Below are 18,700 nucleotides of genomic sequence, written 5' to 3'. Positions count from 1 at the left end.
CCGGGGTCGATATATTGGTACCAGACTTCTGGGAGAATAAAAAACACTGAATTGACACACCGGCTAGCCCCTGCAAATCATTGTATAGGCGAGTTACACATTCGTAAACCTCAATCGATTCTGAATTGTAGTAAAGGTGGTGGCCTACCTCAGGCGGATTGGTTAACGCCAGACACTTTATCCTTTATGTTTTATATATTTACAGTTCCAGGGTAAAATGTAGTTAGGGTGGTCACTCAACCGTGACTTGATTGTACTGTACTCGTCCTGTAAAGAGGCGCGCACTCTACCTACAGCGAGAGCTTAGAGCGCCTCTTTACAGGACGAGTTCATCTATGGAGCGGAAAGGCATCCATGAAGCACAGAAACCGTTTTCGTCTTTGAACCGTTTCATTTGTATAATGGCTGCTGCCAACTTGCTGATTCTTCGTTACTTCACTCTGATTACTACTTGGCTACAGCTTGCATTGAAGCCCAAGGAAGAATTTGACGAATGGCTCACTGATGGTGAATTGCTGTGAAAGGAGCAACCTTGTCCAGTTGCGAAAATACCCGTACAGCCACGAAGCAGATGAACAGCTTTCATGAAGGCTAACCCAATGACTCCTTTTAGGACCACCAACTTCCCAACACAGATCGGGAACGTGTGAATAAAAGTTGTTGCGTGCATGCTTGGAGAGCGTGGATTACTATGGGAGCCATTTTCGGCCATCCGTGTAAGGAAATAAAGATATCGGGTTGTGATCAACACTTGTTAGAAGTCAAAGGATTGTTTTATGAAGCAAAAGTCCAAGTTATTCCATGCTATGTGGTAGGCGTACGCTTCTGGATCTACCCTCCTTTGTTTCCCTCCATGTATTCCTTCTTGCGGTTGAATAGTCATGATTATTGAAAGAGGTTATCTGTGGCGTACTATACGGCGATGTATTTACTCATTCATTAGCGACCCTTCGGAACTCTAGAAAGTGGGCTTGGGATGGCAACGTAGAAAAACGACTAGAATTATCTACGGAGAAGAGCAAATACGATATATATGTGTACATATACTTCCGAGATGGGTGTGGCGCCGTCAGTTAGTGGTCCGTTGTAGCCATACAGTCAATGGTTCGAAACCGCCATAGTGCAAGCCAAGAGTCTGGGAGGATTTGATCATCGGCTGGTCCCGCAATTCATTGTATAGGCCTACACGCGTTGCAAAAACTTCAACGGGCATGAGTTGTAGTAAAACGCTTTGGTGCATCCCAAGTGGATTGATACGTCAGTGACTTTATCCTTTATCCTTTACAATGTTATGACTTAGCTGTTCACTTCTGGTAATCTTGTTTAAAATGTTTGGTAAAGTTAAAGCGGTGGTAATTCCAGCTCTGTCTCCTTTTTTTTCTTAGTAGCTTCACCCTACATGTTATGGATCCTCCAGGACTCATGTATTCACTTCCAGCGATGAGTGTTGATTGATGAGTTGTAGCCTTCTCAAATGTTTCTCAAATAGTCAAACAAGAAAGATATTCGGCAGTTAGGAGCGGTTTCTGTGCAAGTCTGATTGTTATCTGCAAGTGGTGGTTCTGCTTTTACTGGACGCAATCAGGCACTTGGGTATACACACTGGGAACGTACGAGTTATATAACCTGCACTATTATGGTAACAGTTTCCCATACATTGCAAAAAAGTACCGTTGTCCTGCATCATGCTAGAGTCGATGTCCTTAAAGGTCGAGTGCTCGAGAGAAACACGGATTCTTTGGCAACAAACATCTGTCTCGTAACCCTGAACTCCGGGTCGCTGTCAAGTGAACTCGAACAAGCCGGTCTCTCCAGACTTCCGTGATATCTACATGTACCATCTGCTGCATCGCCAGAAACACGCATCAGTTGTCGCCCTCTTATCAGCACCGACAATTACATCATCTATTGCGGCGATGCTGACGTAAGAAAAGTAGGAGGCTGCGCAATAGCTGTTTAGGTACGATTATAACAACCTGGTGGAGTTTGGCTCAACGCCGTCGAGATGCGCCTTTGTACGATTGCGGGATCGCAGAGGACTCAAACTCTGGATCGTAAGTGCCCACGCACCTACGGAAAACGCTGAGGACAAGAGTAAGGATGCTTTTTATCATGAACTCAATACGTTGATATCCAAGATACCAAGCCAGCGGGCGGTAATTGTCGGAATTGATGCGAATGCAAAGATGGGCTGGCAAAGACTTGAACAACAATCCGCTGTGCATGGAAAATGGTTCTATAACGTAGAGCATCGGACTTTGCCTGATAAACCTTTGCGAGCAGACGAAACTCATTATTGCACCCACGTCTAAAAGGAATCATCGACGCCATCAGCTTATGTGGCAAGGGCAACCCATTAAAGTCAGAAGAGCAGCGAAAGCGGAAGATGAGGACTCTTAAGCTTCAGCTTGATCACGTTTTGACGGACAACATCCCTTTGTCAAATATCCGAGAATTTAGACCTGTCTGGGACGTTGCATTCTATTCCGACCACCGCCCACTTCTTTTCAGCTTTATAGTAGTGTTGCAGAAAAAGTACGGGGAGCTCAACATCAACGGAAGTCCGACATGGCAGGTCTGAAAGATAATGGAAGATGAATGCAGAAAAAACTTACGCTAACGAGTGTCGATCAATATTGGATTACGGACCAGGAAGAGAATGGATGACGCTGACTCTCTCACTAAATACATCTAAGACGCTGCAAAGAAAAAGCTTTCTATCATCGACCCCGATGATAGATAAGGGGCGTGGTATATAGTACCGTTCGCTGTTATGGTTATTTTCGCTCAAAACGACTTGTACCGTCCAAGAGTGCGGCAGACAACGCTCTGCCCACTCTTTCATTTGGATCGCATTGCTGTCAACTGTTCTGCTCACCTGTATTCATACAATAAAGATGTTCCACCATCGCTAAACAACCACCGCTTTTGGTCTGTTCAATTAGGGTGATAAAATCCCTAAGTCTCTAGTCACCCACTAACATACTTTCGGTTTTAGCACCGAGGAAGGAGTTCACCTTTGCATCTGCGAATACAATATCCACGTACAATTCTGTATGTGTTGCCCGTATTGTGTTTCTACTGGTAATTTTAACCAGTAGAAGCGTCAGCGGAGTGGCGTCGTCAGCTGAAACGTGACTGTAAGAATGAATAGACGCTAAGAGCGAAAAAGTTTGAGAAGGCGTGGGAGGACAAGAACCCAATAAAAACCTATACTGTGCTAAGGCAGTATAGCGGCACGATGAAGAGATGTTCACCTGTCTTGAACACTGTCAACGGAGTCGCCGTCGGGAGGGAACCCTGTCCATCTGGAGGGAACATTTAAAGACTTTGCTGAATCGACAAGCGCCGTCAGTTCCTGAACTCGTACACGTCCAGGGACAGACATACACCACGGTCAGCGAAGAGGCACAGACGGAGTCGGAGGTTCTAGTCTGCATTGAAAAGATGAAGAGTGGAAAATCTGGTGGAGACGACGGAATTAGCGCAGAAATACTGAAATCTCTTCCTTCTTCTGAGATTCGCGAAATGTCGATCATCCGTTCAATATGGATTGAAGAAATGGTACCTGACTCATGGAGACACGCTCCCAAAAATCTCCCCCCACAAGAAGCTATCCGTCACAGTACCCAGGAATTACCGATTACCGAGGAATCTCTTTGCTTCGTGTTATGAACAAGGTTTTGGAGCTGATCATCCTGAATCGTCTTATCCAACATCGCGAAAAAACTACCCGTGACGAGCCAGCCGGCTGTCGCCCTGGTCGATCGACGATTGATCAGGTGTTTATTGTAAGGAGAGTGATTGACTGTTCAACTTCGCAGTCGATGATATGATGCGAAGAACAGTTGATCGGTGTCCCCCATCTGTCATTTCAGCGGCGTCTGGGAATCCCTCAACGGGAATGGTGGTGGGCGGATAACCTATCGAACTCGTGGATGAGTTCTGTCATTTAAGCTGTATGCTGAAAAACGATATCAGCTACGAGAAAGAAGTTCAGCAAAGATGCGCTGAAGCTAATTCGGCATTCAACTCACTCACCAAGTTCTTGTAGTCGCCCCCCATCGCCAATGAAGTCAAGTTGTTCTGTTCCTTGTTCTTGTTAGTTTGTTTAGTTTTTCAATCTACCTATCCGCAATTCGCCCCTTCATGATGTACGGAGACTTGGGCAGCGCTGTCGACGCTGCTCAAGTCTGGTGACGGAAAAAGGTTGATGGTGTGTCATAACGAGGAATTTTACTAGGAAATTGGTGTAGTGTACCGACGGATGAGACGTGGAAATCGCTAACATCTTGCCCTGCCTTCTGAAGTAGTTACGGAAAACCACCTTGCTTCTTTCCTCACGTTATGAGGAGATCATCTGATCCTCTTGTTCAAGCTTTCCTGAGGATACCTCCAGATCCTAATTGGAAAAGATCCCCTTGCCGTAAAAGAAATTTTTGGACAGAAGTGGTGAGGATACTTGGCGTAAACAGACAGTTCAGTCGAGGCGTAAAAATCCGTCGCTTACGGAATAGCGACGGATGGGTGGATTCTATGCGAACTCTAGTTGAAGATCGAACAGGATGGACTCGGATGTTCAAAGTCGACACACGGGAGCCTCTATGGGGGGGGGGGGGCGCAAACGTTGCAACAGAACCCGTCATAAGAAACAGCATTCCGGGGTCGTCCGTTTCCACTGATACAGAGAGAATTGGACGGAATCACCTTCTTCCCCACAATGTACGACGCCGAGCAGGCATAACTCATCTGAAACCCGTGGGTGCGGGACAAGAGGTACCCGTGAAAACCGGCTGACCGCTCCTGCCCTCCCTTCGGCACCGCGCGCCTCCGCGTAATTACGGCTGCCGCTCCACCAGCTAGACTTTCTCCACGATCGCCTGAGATCACCTACATCCCGCCTCCCTACTGCTCTCTAATCAACGCCGCGCGCGACGTTCGCGCCGCGACGAAGCGGTGGATAGTGCGAATTTTGAAGGGGGGAGTGAAGAACGAATTGCCGAGGCGAATTCTGATGTACGGATATAGTAAACTAAGCGCATATTATTGGGAATAAAGGAGAAGAATAAGTAAAAATTATCTCAAAAAAATGCTGCAGGGAAAAGAATAACATACATATATTTTCACACATCTCATAATTTAACACATTTCATGTCCTGATTCTTCTATATAAACTAGCAGTGCATAAGTATGTGTTTGTCACGATGCCATTCAACGAATTCGTGCTTAACTTTCAACTGCGGCAGTTATAATAACAGCAACATGCGCTTATTATTTTGTATACATTCTTTAACTCCTTTCTACATTTTACCTTTTCAAAATTTTACATAGATATAATGTTTATGTAGAGCAAGTATTGAAATATGCCAATATTTGACATATTTGAATACTTGCTTGTACGTCTTATACAGTTTTATATAACAGACCTTTGTATGGCTCTTCAAACTTCTTTCGTTTTATCGCTCCATTTCTATCTATTCTCTGCATAAAATCAATATGACAGGTTAGCTGTATTAGTGGCGAACAGAGACCTTTGTATCTTCGAGATATACCTTTAGGTACAGTGTAACGTTTAACGAGGCATTATTCGCGCCTCGTTAATCGTTGGATGCCAGTTTTACCCAGCTAGATAAACAAAAAGAAATCATTAGAGAAAAAAAAAGTAAAAAAGATAGCATAACACCGATCAGTAAGACATTTTTTGAAACATATCTCGCATTCCCAGAAATGGATGAGTGTCTCACATTTCTAAATAGCATATCACTTATACAAACCAGTTTCATTCTTTCCTTCTTTTATATTAACTTACAAGCACACTTTATGTAGACCTTCAAACAACATCTAATACCAGGTACTTTCCTTTCCGTTCGACTTTAAAAGCGCTTCATAAGAGCTGTAAGCGCGGCGGAAAAAAAATCGTCGTAAGAGTGGCAGACGCGGCGAAATGGATGGGGAGGGTGGCGTGGGAGCTGCGTCTTGAAGACGTAGCACAAGAGGAGCAACCAAGCTACTGTAGCGATCACGACGGTATCAGGAGACGCGCGGTGCAATTAACGACGCTCATTAGCCTCCTGGATACGCGGCGGCACATCATACGGGTACCTCTTGACCGTTCCCCGAAACCCGAATTTGGGTACCACCCCAAATTCGTGGGGTGATGCCCTTAAGTCAAGTATGTCACTCACTCAGAGTAGAAAAACAGTATATGACTGAGGTGATCTTTTAGAACACTCTGTGATCAGGATATTTTATCATACTACCCTTGGGCTAAAAACGCTTGAAGAGTAGGAGTAGAATGCTCATCTTTCTGTAAGGCGCGCTCTAACACTGCCACTGCCTGGCCCACTAAAGCCGCGCCGCGCTGCAGTCGTACTAGGTGATGTATGCCTGCACTCGTGTCTTTTTTTTTCATTCGGGAGCGCTTTTCTTTCATAGTTCCGGCATGGGTATCTGATCACCTTCGCTTCTCCGTATGGTTCTAGCTTTATTTGGAAGCACATTCTTGATTAAGAATGTGAGCTGTTGAGCAAGCATTTTTGGTGACTTTTTCTTTGAGGAATTAGTTCGGAAATCGAATAGATATTCGGGTCGGAATGTATTCGAAGATCCAACGATAGTTTTTCCGCCTTAACTGTAGCTAACTTTCCAATGTTTTTACTCTAAATGACCTAATAGTCAAATCTCTTAGAATGATCACATTTGAAAAGTTGATCATTTAAAACTGCATTCATTGAAACAAATTTGGGCATCGAATAAGTCTGAGAAGTAGATTTTGAAATCTAGTCGGAATCTTTTCGATTTTCTTAGGAAAGTCTCAGATATCCCGTAATCAATCCCCTCTTGGTGTGAAAATGATCGTACTCATTTCTCGAAATCCTTGGGCTATGTGAGATGCACCCGGCAAGTAAAAATTGTTTTCCGATAAGCGAACTGACGGTGAATGCTTCTTGCTTTGCTCGCGTTAACATAGCTGCCAAACCTGAGGAGGTGCTGATATGCAGTTTCACAAAGTTTCCATGATTTCCACTGAGCGTGGACGAAAGCACTTGAGTAGTTGTGCAGAAAAGAAGTGTAACACGCTCTCATGTGTCTAACTTTTCAAACACTCATTCAACATGTTAAATAATGCTCACGAATGAGATTTGATCACCTAAACCAACATCTTTCAGAATGCGTGGAAACGTAGATGAATTCGAGGATGCGCTTGAATACAGCGAAGGATTCGCAGAAAACACCATTGTTCGTTTTTGGTTTAGTGTCTTGAGGATTGTTTAAGCTGTCTCCTTATTCATTATAGTATGAAATGCAGAACAGTACGTCCTATAATCGAAATAGACTCCAGTCAGTATATGCGTCCGGGTGCTTCGTTGCCACTTCTCAAGCTGACAGTGAGAGGTCTTTTCTACCGTCATACGTCAGCATTCCGACGGTCCGTTCAAGTTTAATTCGTCACCATAATCTAGATGTTATGTTGGAATGGAAAATGATTGGAAGTTGATAAAATACGTCATGACATCTCTTATCATGCTCTAAGTTTGTACCATAGCAGGAATTCTCTGCTTCACGTCGTGATCGCCTTAACGCGCTAAGGTGTAGGATGCGGGAGGAGTTTGGCGCCAAGGATGCGACATTCTCATCACCAACTACAGTTGATTGGGATTCTTTGAGCATCGCAAGCGAAGGAACTAGCCTTCATTCATGGCATCGTCGTGTTCTTGCCGAAACACAAACTATAGTATGCTTCCCTTTTCACCTTGTCCGCATTCATTCGTTTCATAAATTTTGCTTTCAGATTGTCCATCCTTCTGACAGCATGAGTACTAAAGCTGGACTTCCCTTCCCATCTTCGCTCCTGTTCTCGGACACCCGCAAGACAGCTGGACATCATGAGACAGATTCCTCTACGTGGGCCACTATGGCAAGTCTTTTATCTAGTGGAGGTTTATTATTACTTGTTTTGTGTCTATCGATTTTTCATCTCGATGTTTCTAAACAATAACAATTCTCACAGAAATTTTGACCGCAACAAAATCAGCTGAGCTCTCTTCACCAGTTTGTTGGGTCCAAACATACTTCACAATTGTCACTTGGAAACGCGTTCTTTGGCAAATTCAAGACGTGAAGACATCAGGACCACTAATGAAGTATAGTCCACACAGGAAATCTACGAAGACATTTCCGACAAAATGATCTGTGCTTCTTGAAAGGAGGATACCCACCTATCCCATCCATGCCAGACCAATATCCTTTGCGAACCTGTCGGTGCATCCACAACAGTTTACCGTAGCTGCGTAGCTAAAAGTAAACCGCCGCCTTGGCAAAATGTCGCGAGTGGGCTCTTGATCCATATAGGTTGGGCGACGACCTGTGGTGAAAGCTACGCTCGCATTGACAACGTTGCTTGGTAAGGGGAAAAGTCTAATTACCACTCCAGCATACACTGTCTCAATACCCTGCCACACTAGGCTCTGCCGTTTCAGACGGACGGTACGGCGACCGCTGAGACGCGATCAAATCTCAGCTTGCTCAAGACATGCTTTCTTCTTTTTTCTGGACCAAGACGGCAGGTGCAGAACTCTCTATGGATACTGTTTCAGACTTTGTTTTTTAAAACGCAAGAAAAGTATCCAAACGCCGACCTGCGTGCCTTTTTCGGAGCTGCAGAGCGCATCAAATTCCACGTAATTGCTCTGCAAGAGACTACGAGCAGAAAGAGCGACACAGACAGATAAAGGACGGTACACTCGAGGTTCCGTCACGAAAGATAGGGGATGCTGGTTTTGTTGTGCATGTGTTGTCATCTGTTTTCCATCTCTTTGATTCTCACGAGATCCTGTCACCTCTATCTCGTCTGGGTATTCTTCGCCTCCGCCGGAAACCCAAGGGTATCATCAATTGCTATTTACCGACATCAGCAGGTGATGAACCCGAATTGGCGGGTTGTATGACAAGCTGGAGGTGCATCGCAGCGAGAAGTCCTACGAATTTGTTGCAAAACTAGAGAAAGTCATAGAAGAATAGTATAGGATAGGAATTTGGATAAGGATTTGGATTAGGGGACCAGAACGGAAACGACAATGCCAAGCTGTTATCTGTTACTCGCCTTCTTCATGAGAATTCTCTTTTTTATGAAGAAAGATCATCGTCGGTGAACATGGGAATATCCTAACGGCACGACTCCTACGGAGATCATAATCACCAACCGGAGGCGGTATTTATTTGACGTGGGTAACGGTAATGAGGGTCCCGGAGGATTCTCCGCGAATGCCGCCGATTGTCCAGTGGATATGTCGGGGGATACGCGAACATACCTCTATGAGGTCACGCTCCAGTCGTTCTTGGAGACGCAGACAACAGTCTAGGATGCTCTTGTGACCATAGAGACGCAAAGAACTTCAGAGTAATAAGGAAATATTTAAGGGAGAGTGGTGTTGAATTGTCGGAATTATCGAATAAATTAAAGAACGATGTAGCTAAAAGTACATGCCATTTTATGTGGTGTTCTAATAAGTGAAAGGGAGTGAGTTTTGTCTAGATATTACCTTCAGGAAATCTCTCTCATATTTCACGAGAGGTTTTCTCCTGCTTTTGGTAGGTTACAAATTTGAGATCACCTCACATCACAAAATTTCCAGTGGATATGTCTAATTTTCCAAAACAATTCAATAGCTCGTGAATAATATTTTAGTCAGTGATGCAGCATATGGTTAGCGGTAGGTAAGCACAGTCACCTATTTAGGTGCAAACTAAAGTGAATCTCTTTAGAATGCGCACCATCGTTAAACGCTCCGACGAGGCGTGACCGCGGCATGCTCAGAAATCCGCCGGGACCCTTCTTACATGCACCCATTTGACGGTTCGGTAGTTATTACCCTTTTGTAGTGGTTTTGATCACCGTCTCCTTCGTGCAAAAATACGACTTAGCCACACAATTCAAAAGAACTTCTACTATTGGCGGTGAAGGAGGAAAGAAGTCGTGTATGACAACTGCATGCTCGAGGTCCCCTCATGTAAAGGCGATTGACACATCAAGGAGGACCCAAAGTGGACTACGAGCTGCTCGGAATTACGACCTTGTGCTGATCGTGCCTCGATGCCGCCCACGATAAACCTGGATCGAATTTCGAAAGCCACCAAGAAATTGCAAGAAAAAAACAAGAAGCTTGAGGCTTAATTCGAATGTAGCAAATTTTGAGTGGTTGATTGCAAACACAAGCTGCTGAAAAGTTTTGTAGAATCTTTTAAAATACAAGTAGAAGAAAATTGAAGATGCCCAAAAGAGAATGAGCTTGAAGAACTGTTGCAGGGACCTCCGCGAACATAGTACCACGCCAATAGCCTTGGTGGACGATGACGAGATTGGTGCCTCATCTCGTAAACCACGATCATTTCCACTGGTGAAGTTCCAGAACAGATTCTCCCTTCGAAGGTACGAGTCGATCAAGAGCGTGAAACTTTTCTCAGCCTTCGAACCTGATTTAATATCAGAAGACTTTCTTCGACCTGGTAGCCATCCACTTCATCCACTTCACGTAATTTGAACAGACCACATGACGTGCTGTCTTCAGAAAGAAACCATTTCAGATCAATGGAAAACCCAGGGAATCGTTCTTATTTAAGCGAAGGTCAAAGAAAGGTGGCTGATTGGACCTTTAGAAGTACCGTCCGATATCCTTTCTGACGCGTTATACGAAGTATTTACCAAGATCATGCTCACATCCATATCTAAGGTGCTGGATGAAGCCCAGCCTCAAGAACAAGCTGGATTCCGTCAGGGGTTCAACTGCATGAACCACATTCAGAGCGTGTCGAAAGTCATGGACGTCTTCTCGGAAATACCGCATGCCCCTTCTCCTAACCTTCGTCGTCTATGAAAAATCCTTCGACAGTATATAAACAAATGAAATTGTCAGCGCTACTCGATCAAGTTGTGAACGAATCGTAAGTGAAGGCATTAGTCAATTCGTACAATCGATGCACTACTACGATAAAGCTTTTCCACCGCCGCCCTCTCAGGAATGATCGGCTCGTAGAATATTCTTATTACTCTACGAGGAAAGTGGACAGTTTTAAAACCACCAAGAGATGCCTGTGAGAAAAATTGTGGTTTTGGCTGAGATTGCAGAGCCCTGAAGGAGCATGACTTGTTCCGTCTCAATTGAATGGAAGACTTTGTTCAAGTGAGACATAATGGCATCTTGTATTCTCGCGATTTTTTTTTATCAATCTTGAAACGGTATGTATGTGGTCAGACATGTAAAAGCTTTTTCGAAACTTTGGTTGTTTGCATGGCTGTCCCTCATGTGATATTCTTTCAACTGTTTAGAACTTTGTTTTGAAAAGCTTGTAGTCGATAAGCAGATTAGACGATAGTTCCAGGGGTCCCTTTTCTTACACAAAAACAGTAGTCTTGGTGGCGTTCCACTGCTTAGGAACCTCTCTCCCACTCCGACAGGTAACGAGTGAATCGCCTCGCTAGAGTTGATGAGGACTAGTGGTAGATTCTTAACATGTTCAAGCCAAGCCTTGTTAGGACAGGTTGAAGTACGATTCTTCACCGAAATAACAGCATGTCTGGCTTTGAAAAGGAGTACATGTCGTGAATGATCTTCCCCATTCCCCCTTTCTATGCTATAGTTTTTCAATCTGGGTTTCTGAAAGCAGTTTCATTTTCTGATTTGCGAAGTTCCTGTCGTCGCGATTGCTTTTTCAGGGCTCTGCAATGTCAGCCAAAACCACAGTTTTTCTCACAGGCATCTCTTGGTGATTTTAAAACTGTTCACTTTCCTCGTAAGGATATTCTATGAGCCGATCTTTTCTGTGAGGGCGGCGGTGGAAAAGCTTATCATAGTGGTGCGTCGATTGTAGGACTTGACTAATGCCTTCACATACGATTCGTTCATTTGATCGACCAGCGTTGTATATTTCATTTGTTTCTACGCTGTCGAAGGCTGTCTCATAGTCGACGAAGGTTAGAACAAGGGGCAGGTGGTATTCCCGGCAAATCTCTATGACCCTGGATTGGGCGCTTGCATATGGAGCAAACGCTTAACCCTGTTCCCGCTTCTACGTAAGGTTCTCTTTTATGACATACCATTGGTCAAGAGAAGCCTAGCAACCGTTTGAGCAGCTTGTCAATATAGTCTAACTTCTCTATCACTGTGAACAGTGCTACCCAGTCTTTAAATCCGTTCATTGTGGTAGGTCGAGTGACGAACAGGTGAGGTAGCTTGATTTGTTGGCGATTGGTGCAATTAGACACTTCGTTAAAGAGCTTAATACCAGATTAACTTTAGCGCATCTCTGTTGAATAATTGTCTCTTAGCTGTTGTTATTTCCTAACATTACCTTGATTATAACTTAGCCAGTAATTTCTCAATTTGTCCCGATTGCGTTCAAGAGATGTGTTCTGTCCACTTTGTTTTACATTCCTTGGTAAGTACGGCTTCGATCGTTGACGTAGAAGAGAACGTCGAGTCCTCTCTTTTTTGCATTCGTGAAGTGGAATACTCATAGCATCACTCTGAGCGTTCGATAACATAACGTAGACCGCATTCTCTTCCGTTCAGAATGTCCAAGTTACTGAGGCTTAGGTCAAAGACGGCTAGTGTTACAAAGGTAAACACGAAGCTGAGTGGTCTTGGCCTTCTACACTACATCCTCAATGTTCTTAGAAGCTCACCAATGTGCTCGTTTCCTCTTGGCCGGTTCGGGGCTCAGATCGTTTTCATGTTTATTTCCTGTCCTAGATAAGCTGGAGCATTCGCATATACTCATTTCTTTAATTATGGATTGGACATCAGAAACCAATCATTCTTCATAAACAGGTTCGGCTGTAGACCTATCTTTTCTCATGTTTTGATGAATTAAGTCAGTATTCTCTCCGCTTCGCTTATACTAGATGTTATCAGAATGATATCATTGGGTCCTAGCTGTTGTCCATCAACCTTCACTCTCATGTTACTTCATTCCAATTTTTGCATCGTCTTCTCGTTCACTGAATATTTTGTGTAAGATTGTATCACGTTTGTTCGTTTGTTTCGACGTTTGTCCCGTCAGTAATATCATCCTCAAGTACAAACAATAATTTGTTCAATTCCTCTGCATTTGCACTAAATCTAGAATGAGCATCTGTTGACCGAATGTCCTAACTGAAGCTTATTGAGTTTATCACATTAGGTATCCTTTTTTTGTAGTCTTCAGCGGTTTCCGTGAATGCTAGAATATCCACGGTTTGAGTGCTTTGCGATGCCGCCATTGTAAAAATCTACACGGCCTACAGCTATCGCGTAGCTGCCTTCTTCCGCACCACAATATACTGAAATTGATGGTGTAGTTGTCGGCGCTGGTGACGGAGCGAATCGTACTCGTAAATGAATTGTACTGCACTAATTTGGTCAAAACGGTTTGCTGAAGTTCATTTAACAATGTCCAAAGGTTGAGGTTGACGATGTTTATGATTCTCGCCAAAGATTCCATGTTTCTTTCGGAATTTTTCCTGTCAAAATATGAACTCTGATAATATGCTGGACATCATGACGTTTTTGCAATGTATGGATTACTCACCCTATGTAGCAGTTCGAGTTATACAGTTCGGTTCTCATCTCTGTTGCTATGTAGAGATGCGTGACATTCTGTGAAAGCAGGGCCACAACTTGGACTAGAGTTTTTTCCGTAGTGAAGGTATCAGGAAATGAGATGTAATAAAAATAGCTCCAGTTAAACCGTGCTACGAGTGGGAGAAATATCTTTTAAAAGAACATAACCAAACTTTAAAAAACTGCTTTCTATATGTTAGTGCGATGGGGGAACGTCAATGTAACGTGCTTCACTCAATGATGGATAATTCTATAATGTAACACCTTTTTTCAGCATCCCACATCTACTGTTCACACTACACTATTGTCGACAATATCGTCTGCTGGTCCTCCACCTAATCATCCCCCACCACCATTACCACCGGTGGAATCGGAACGATACGTTGGTATTCCTGGAATAGTGTTTTATGCGCAATTCATTGAAATGGAATCGTTGTCTCAGATGAACACCGATTTTCGTTCTCCACCTCCACTTCCGCCCAGGAATCGTGCCGTTCGATTGTTGGGATCTGTTGTCGCTGGTTCTTTGTCAAATTCTTCAGAAGACAAAAACAGGTAGCATTCACACTGACTTCTGAATTGAGATCTCGCTCTTTGGAGAAGAAGCTAATGAATTATTTCTGAAATAAATTGACTATGCTCCGTTTTTTTTTAAACGGTGTGCATGCTGACCTAAAGGTGTGTGGAATTCCGAAGAAGTTCCGAATTTGGTTTCCAGTTTTCCGCCATGCTCTGGAACTTTTACTTTTCATCAGTTGTTCCTGAAAATCAAAGAGACGAGGTTCAAGGTGCAAAGAAGAAGTTTCTAAAAGAAAGGGTCAGAGTCTGGGGTTTTCCCAAGTTTACATATCTCAGCAGATGGACTGCGTCCAACCACACTTTGCAGCCAGACACGTTGGGATAGGGAAGAGAATAAAGTGAAAATGTGAAGTGCATTGTTTTGATCAATCCTTTTAGGTTTGCGCATGCGCATTCGACTTCAGTTCAGAATCGTTTGAAGTTTGTGGAGGTGTATGCTGCCTTATAGTGATTTGCAAGGGCGGGCCGTGTGTGAAGTCAGTGTTCTTATTCTCCCAGAGAAGCCTTGTACTTATCGACCCCATAGAGATGAAAAGCTTTGCTAGCGCAAAGGCGGTTTCGAACGATCGTGTATTCAGCGAATCCCTTACCGACTGCTGCACCTGCACATAGAGCACAGATTATAAATTGTTTTTTTTTTCGTGGAAGTATCGATCCGCTCGTCAATTTTATTGGTTTAAGCGTGTTTTCGTTCTAGAGGAGCTAGAATCTTGAGGTTTTTGGCATATTACGAATATGAGCAATTTGTTCAAAATTAATGATTGATTGGATTTTATGCACTTTCTGCTTAGGCTTCGTAATACCTTGCAGTTGGATTTATGGCATATGCTGATCTCGAATATGGTGAATATTTCGTACGAGGTGTCGGTGTCTTATCGGGCTATTTATTCTTTTATATTTTTCTATTTAGGTCACTATCATGTGTAGTTATTACTACCGGGCATAACTGGCTATGCTAGCTAGTTTTGCATAAATGCATTATAATCAATGCAAATCATGATTAATCATGCATAGGCATCACTAGAAGTCTAGAAGTCCGTCATCAGCTTGCCATATATCTTGCGATTTTATTTACCCTCTCTCTCTCTCTCGAGAATAGGTTGGTTCAGTATATGGAACAAACCTATGGCGAACGAGGAACAAGCAATTTATCACTGATTATCACTGGACATGCAGATTTGACGAGTAAATTTTGAAATATGGGGGCTGACATACTCTGTGAGTTTGCGTGGGAATTCGTAAAGTTTTGCTGAAGAAGTTAGGTATAGGAATGCTCTCCATATTGCTTCACTTTTCTTCTTCGAGAACTAGTGTGACTGTCCGGGTAATGCTGTTAAATAATAACATGTTTTGAGATTGATTTGAGATTTGATTTCTAAACTATAACAGACATAAATTTTCCGACTTATACTTTTATTGTCTTTTTTCCGTCAGACTGAGGCGCCGAAAAATTGCAGGGTTTCCGGGACTTTTCAAAGCCGGGAATTCACTTTAAAATTTTTAATTTTGAAGTTTCTGCAATGTTTCTTTCTTACAATTATTTATTTCGGTGTACTGAAAACTACTTAGGAAAAAAAAAACTTCAAAAAAAAAAAACTTAAAAGTAACTAAGTATGAGTACTAAACCTTTTTTTCAACGAACATTCCACCAGATTAGAAATAGTTGTCCTACTTAGTGCTGTGCGGTGACATATATTCCGCAAGCAGAGGTTCGGAGTTTGCTGATGCTGCTCATTTTTCTCGTGTCACCTTATGTTTTTCATGGTGTAAGAGTGGTGAGACTTTTTCTGACTGAAAGCTCCATAAAAAAAAGTAAGTAAACTTGTTATTGCTATTGCTGTGAGATCTTGCGATCACAGCTTTGGGAAATGCTGCTTCAGCTGTTTAATTTTTTGCTTTTGCTATTTGCTTCTTGCTTCTCGAGATGTTTTAGAGTAGACTCACTTGTCACAAATGAAAATTCATCAACTTCAGGTGCATTTATGCTTTTTTCACACTGGGCGTAGAGTATTGTGTTTCTCTCTGCGCTGTCGAAGGCCTTCTCACAATCGACGAAGGTTGGGACGATCGGGAGGTGGTAATTCCGGCCTCTATGAAACTCGACCACGGATCTCCCTCACTAGAGGGATCACGGCCGGTTAGTCGCGAGGCTACGTGGCGCGTCCCCGGGTGGCGGATAGGGGGCTAAACGCGGACCAAAAGCGACCTTGCGCTTGCCCAGAGACGCAGGTGGATTCAGGGGATGGACTCCCTGTTTCTGCTGAGCCAGGACTGACTCATGACATCCTTGTATCCCACGTCGGTCCGGCCAAAAGCCTGCAATCAAGTGACTGGGAGGTGCAAGGGAGGCGGTCTGGAGTCGCCTCCAACAAATAAGCTCCACATGTCCACACCGGGAGAACGAAAGTTCTCCCAGAAACTCATGGGACTAAAGGCTTGCAACCTGCCCATGGGTTTTAAAATTTTAAGCAAAACACAGTAATAGAAAAGAGTCTCCTGATTCCGGAGGAAAGCCTGGTACGGTAGCGCCAGGTAGGACGGGGTTGCAGGAGTCATGTAGGCTACCAAAACGGAAAAGGACTAGGATGGCGATCTGTACTTATAACGCACGTACGCTTGCATCGGAAGCGGCCATCGAAGATCTGATGATGCAAGCCAAGAAGATCAAGTACGACGTCATCGGACTGACCGAGACGAGACGACGTCACCCTCTCAACGCCGTATATGAAACTGGAGAAGAACTGTTCTAAGGAACATGCGACAGTAGAGGTGTTGGTGGAGTTGGCGTCCTCGTCAACACGAGTATGGCAAAGAACATCGACTCTTTTGAACAACTTACGACCCGAATCGGACGTCTGCGGATGAGAAGATGTGGCCCAATACCAGCTTTGACTATCTTCGTCGTTTACGCTCCAACATCAAGCTACGAAGAAGAAGAAGTCGAAGCTTTCTATATGGACCTGGAGAAGTTCTACCAAGAAGATCATGCCTTCTACAAGGTCATAGTTGGCGATTTCAACGCTAAGGTTGGCCCAAGAAGAACGCCGGAGGAACTTCACATCGGGACCCACGGCCTACAATGGAATGACCAGGGAGAGAGGCTCTCCGAGTTCATCATGACGACTAAGACCATCCATGGGAACTCGCAATTTCAGAAGCCCTCTTCTTTACGCTGGACGTGGGAGTCACCCGGTGGAGGGTACCGTAATGAAATAGACCACATCATCGTCAATAAAAGGTTCTGCCTGACGGACGTCGGTGTTGTACCAAAGTTCTATACGGGATCGGACCATCGCCTCCTCCGAGGAAGATTTTCCTTCACAAGGAGAGCAGAGAAAGCCGCCAAGTTCAGAGAGAGAAATCCCAGGACTACCATCAACTGGGATCTCTTCGCTACGCTAGCCGGCTTTTGGGAAGATTCTGCAATGGACAACATCGACGAGGAATATGACCGGCTTGTCGAACACCTTCACGACTGCGCGAAGAAGGCTGAGAGTTTTAAAACCACCAAGAGGCGTCTGTCTCTTGAAACTCTTGAGCTGATACGCCAGCGTGGAGCAGCACGAGCCGCAGGGAACCAAGAACTCACGTCCGAGCTCGCAAGGCTTTGCCGAGAGGCGATAAAGGAAGACCTTAAAGAGAGAAGAGCAGAAGTGCTGGCTGAAGCTGCAGAGGCGGGGAAAAGCATCCGCTATGCCCGTCGAGACTTCGCCAGTCGCAAGACGAGGATGACTGCTCTCCGGAACCCAAAGGGAACAGCCATTGCATCGAGAAGGGGGATGGAGAAAATCATCTACGACTTCTACTCTGATCTCTTCGACAGCCATGTCCACTTGCCTCCTCACCATCTGAGGGAAGATGGACAAGTCATTCCAGAGGTTCTCCCGTCCGAAATACGACATGCTATCATGTCGGTAAGAAATCGTACGGCACCCGGTCCCGACAGAATAAGACCAGAACACCTGAAGAGCCTTCCGCCAGTACTCATCAACACCCTGGCGAGGCTCTTTACACGTTATCTGTCGGAATGCAAGGTTCCTAAACAGTGGAAGACCAGCAAGACCGTGTTGTTGTATAAAAAGGGAGATCCACATGACATCGGCAACTATCGCCCAATCTGCCTACTGTCCGTCATCTACAAGCTCTTTACAAGAGTAATCCTTAATAGGATTGAAAAAGTCTTGGATGAAGGACAGCCATGCGAGCAAGCAGGGTTTCGAAAAGGATTCAGCACGATTGACCACATTCACACTGTTTCGAAACTCATCGAGGTATCACGAGAGTACAAGATGCCGCTCTGTCTCACCTTCATCGACTTAGAGAAGGCTTTCGACTCGGTTGAGACGGAAGCGGTCGTGGAAGCCTTGGACAACCAAGGCGTCCCTACTCAATATATAAAGGTACTTCGAGAGTTGTACAGTAACTTCACGACCGGAATTTCGCCATTCTACAAGAACATCGTCATTGACGTGAAGAGGGGGGGTCCGACAGGGTGATACAATTTCACCCAAAATATTCACAGC

The 18,700-nt window shown here is 44.3% G+C and overlaps 3 protein-coding genes across 4 annotated transcripts; all 3 read left to right on the top strand.

Moving 5' to 3' along the window:
- Window positions 1–401: 401 nt before the first annotated feature.
- Window positions 402–16,927, top strand: RB195_022760 (uncharacterized protein; the record flags this gene model as incomplete). Of its 2 annotated transcripts, XM_064209976.1 has the most annotated exons (9): window positions 402–507; window positions 1,961–2,054; window positions 7,170–7,239; window positions 7,298–7,429; window positions 7,550–7,735; window positions 7,793–7,918; window positions 13,873–13,980; window positions 14,041–14,153; window positions 16,663–16,927. In XM_064209976.1, the coding sequence occupies 9 exons, from the start codon at window positions 402–404 to the stop codon at window positions 16,925–16,927; spliced, it is 1,200 nt and encodes a 399-aa protein (XP_064065857.1). The 2 variants fall into 2 exon arrangements, with proteins under 2 accessions (XP_064065857.1, XP_064065858.1); XM_064209977.1 differs by lacking the exons at window positions 402–507; window positions 1,961–2,054 and having other exon boundaries at window positions 7,171–7,239; window positions 16,738–16,927.
- RB195_022761 (uncharacterized protein) lies at window positions 3,250–3,675 on the top strand (the record flags this gene model as incomplete). Its single annotated transcript, XM_064209978.1, has 1 exon — window positions 3,250–3,675. One exon carries the CDS (start codon window positions 3,250–3,252, stop codon window positions 3,673–3,675), a length of 426 nt encoding a protein of 141 aa, XP_064065859.1.
- Window positions 16,928–16,981: 54 nt separating the features above from the next.
- Window positions 16,982–18,673, top strand: RB195_022759 (uncharacterized protein; the record flags this gene model as incomplete). The annotated part of the gene is made up of 1 exon (XM_064209975.1): window positions 16,982–18,673. The coding sequence occupies one exon, from the start codon at window positions 16,982–16,984 to the stop codon at window positions 18,671–18,673; it is 1,692 nt and encodes a 563-aa protein (XP_064065856.1).
- Window positions 18,674–18,700: the final 27 nt, after the last annotated feature.

This window comes from Necator americanus, chromosome X, assembly GCF_031761385.1.
Source record: "Necator americanus strain Aroian chromosome X, whole genome shotgun sequence".
NCBI lineage: Eukaryota > Metazoa > Nematoda > Chromadorea > Rhabditida > Ancylostomatidae > Necator > Necator americanus.
This window is presented reverse-complemented; position numbering and strand designations above follow the sequence as displayed.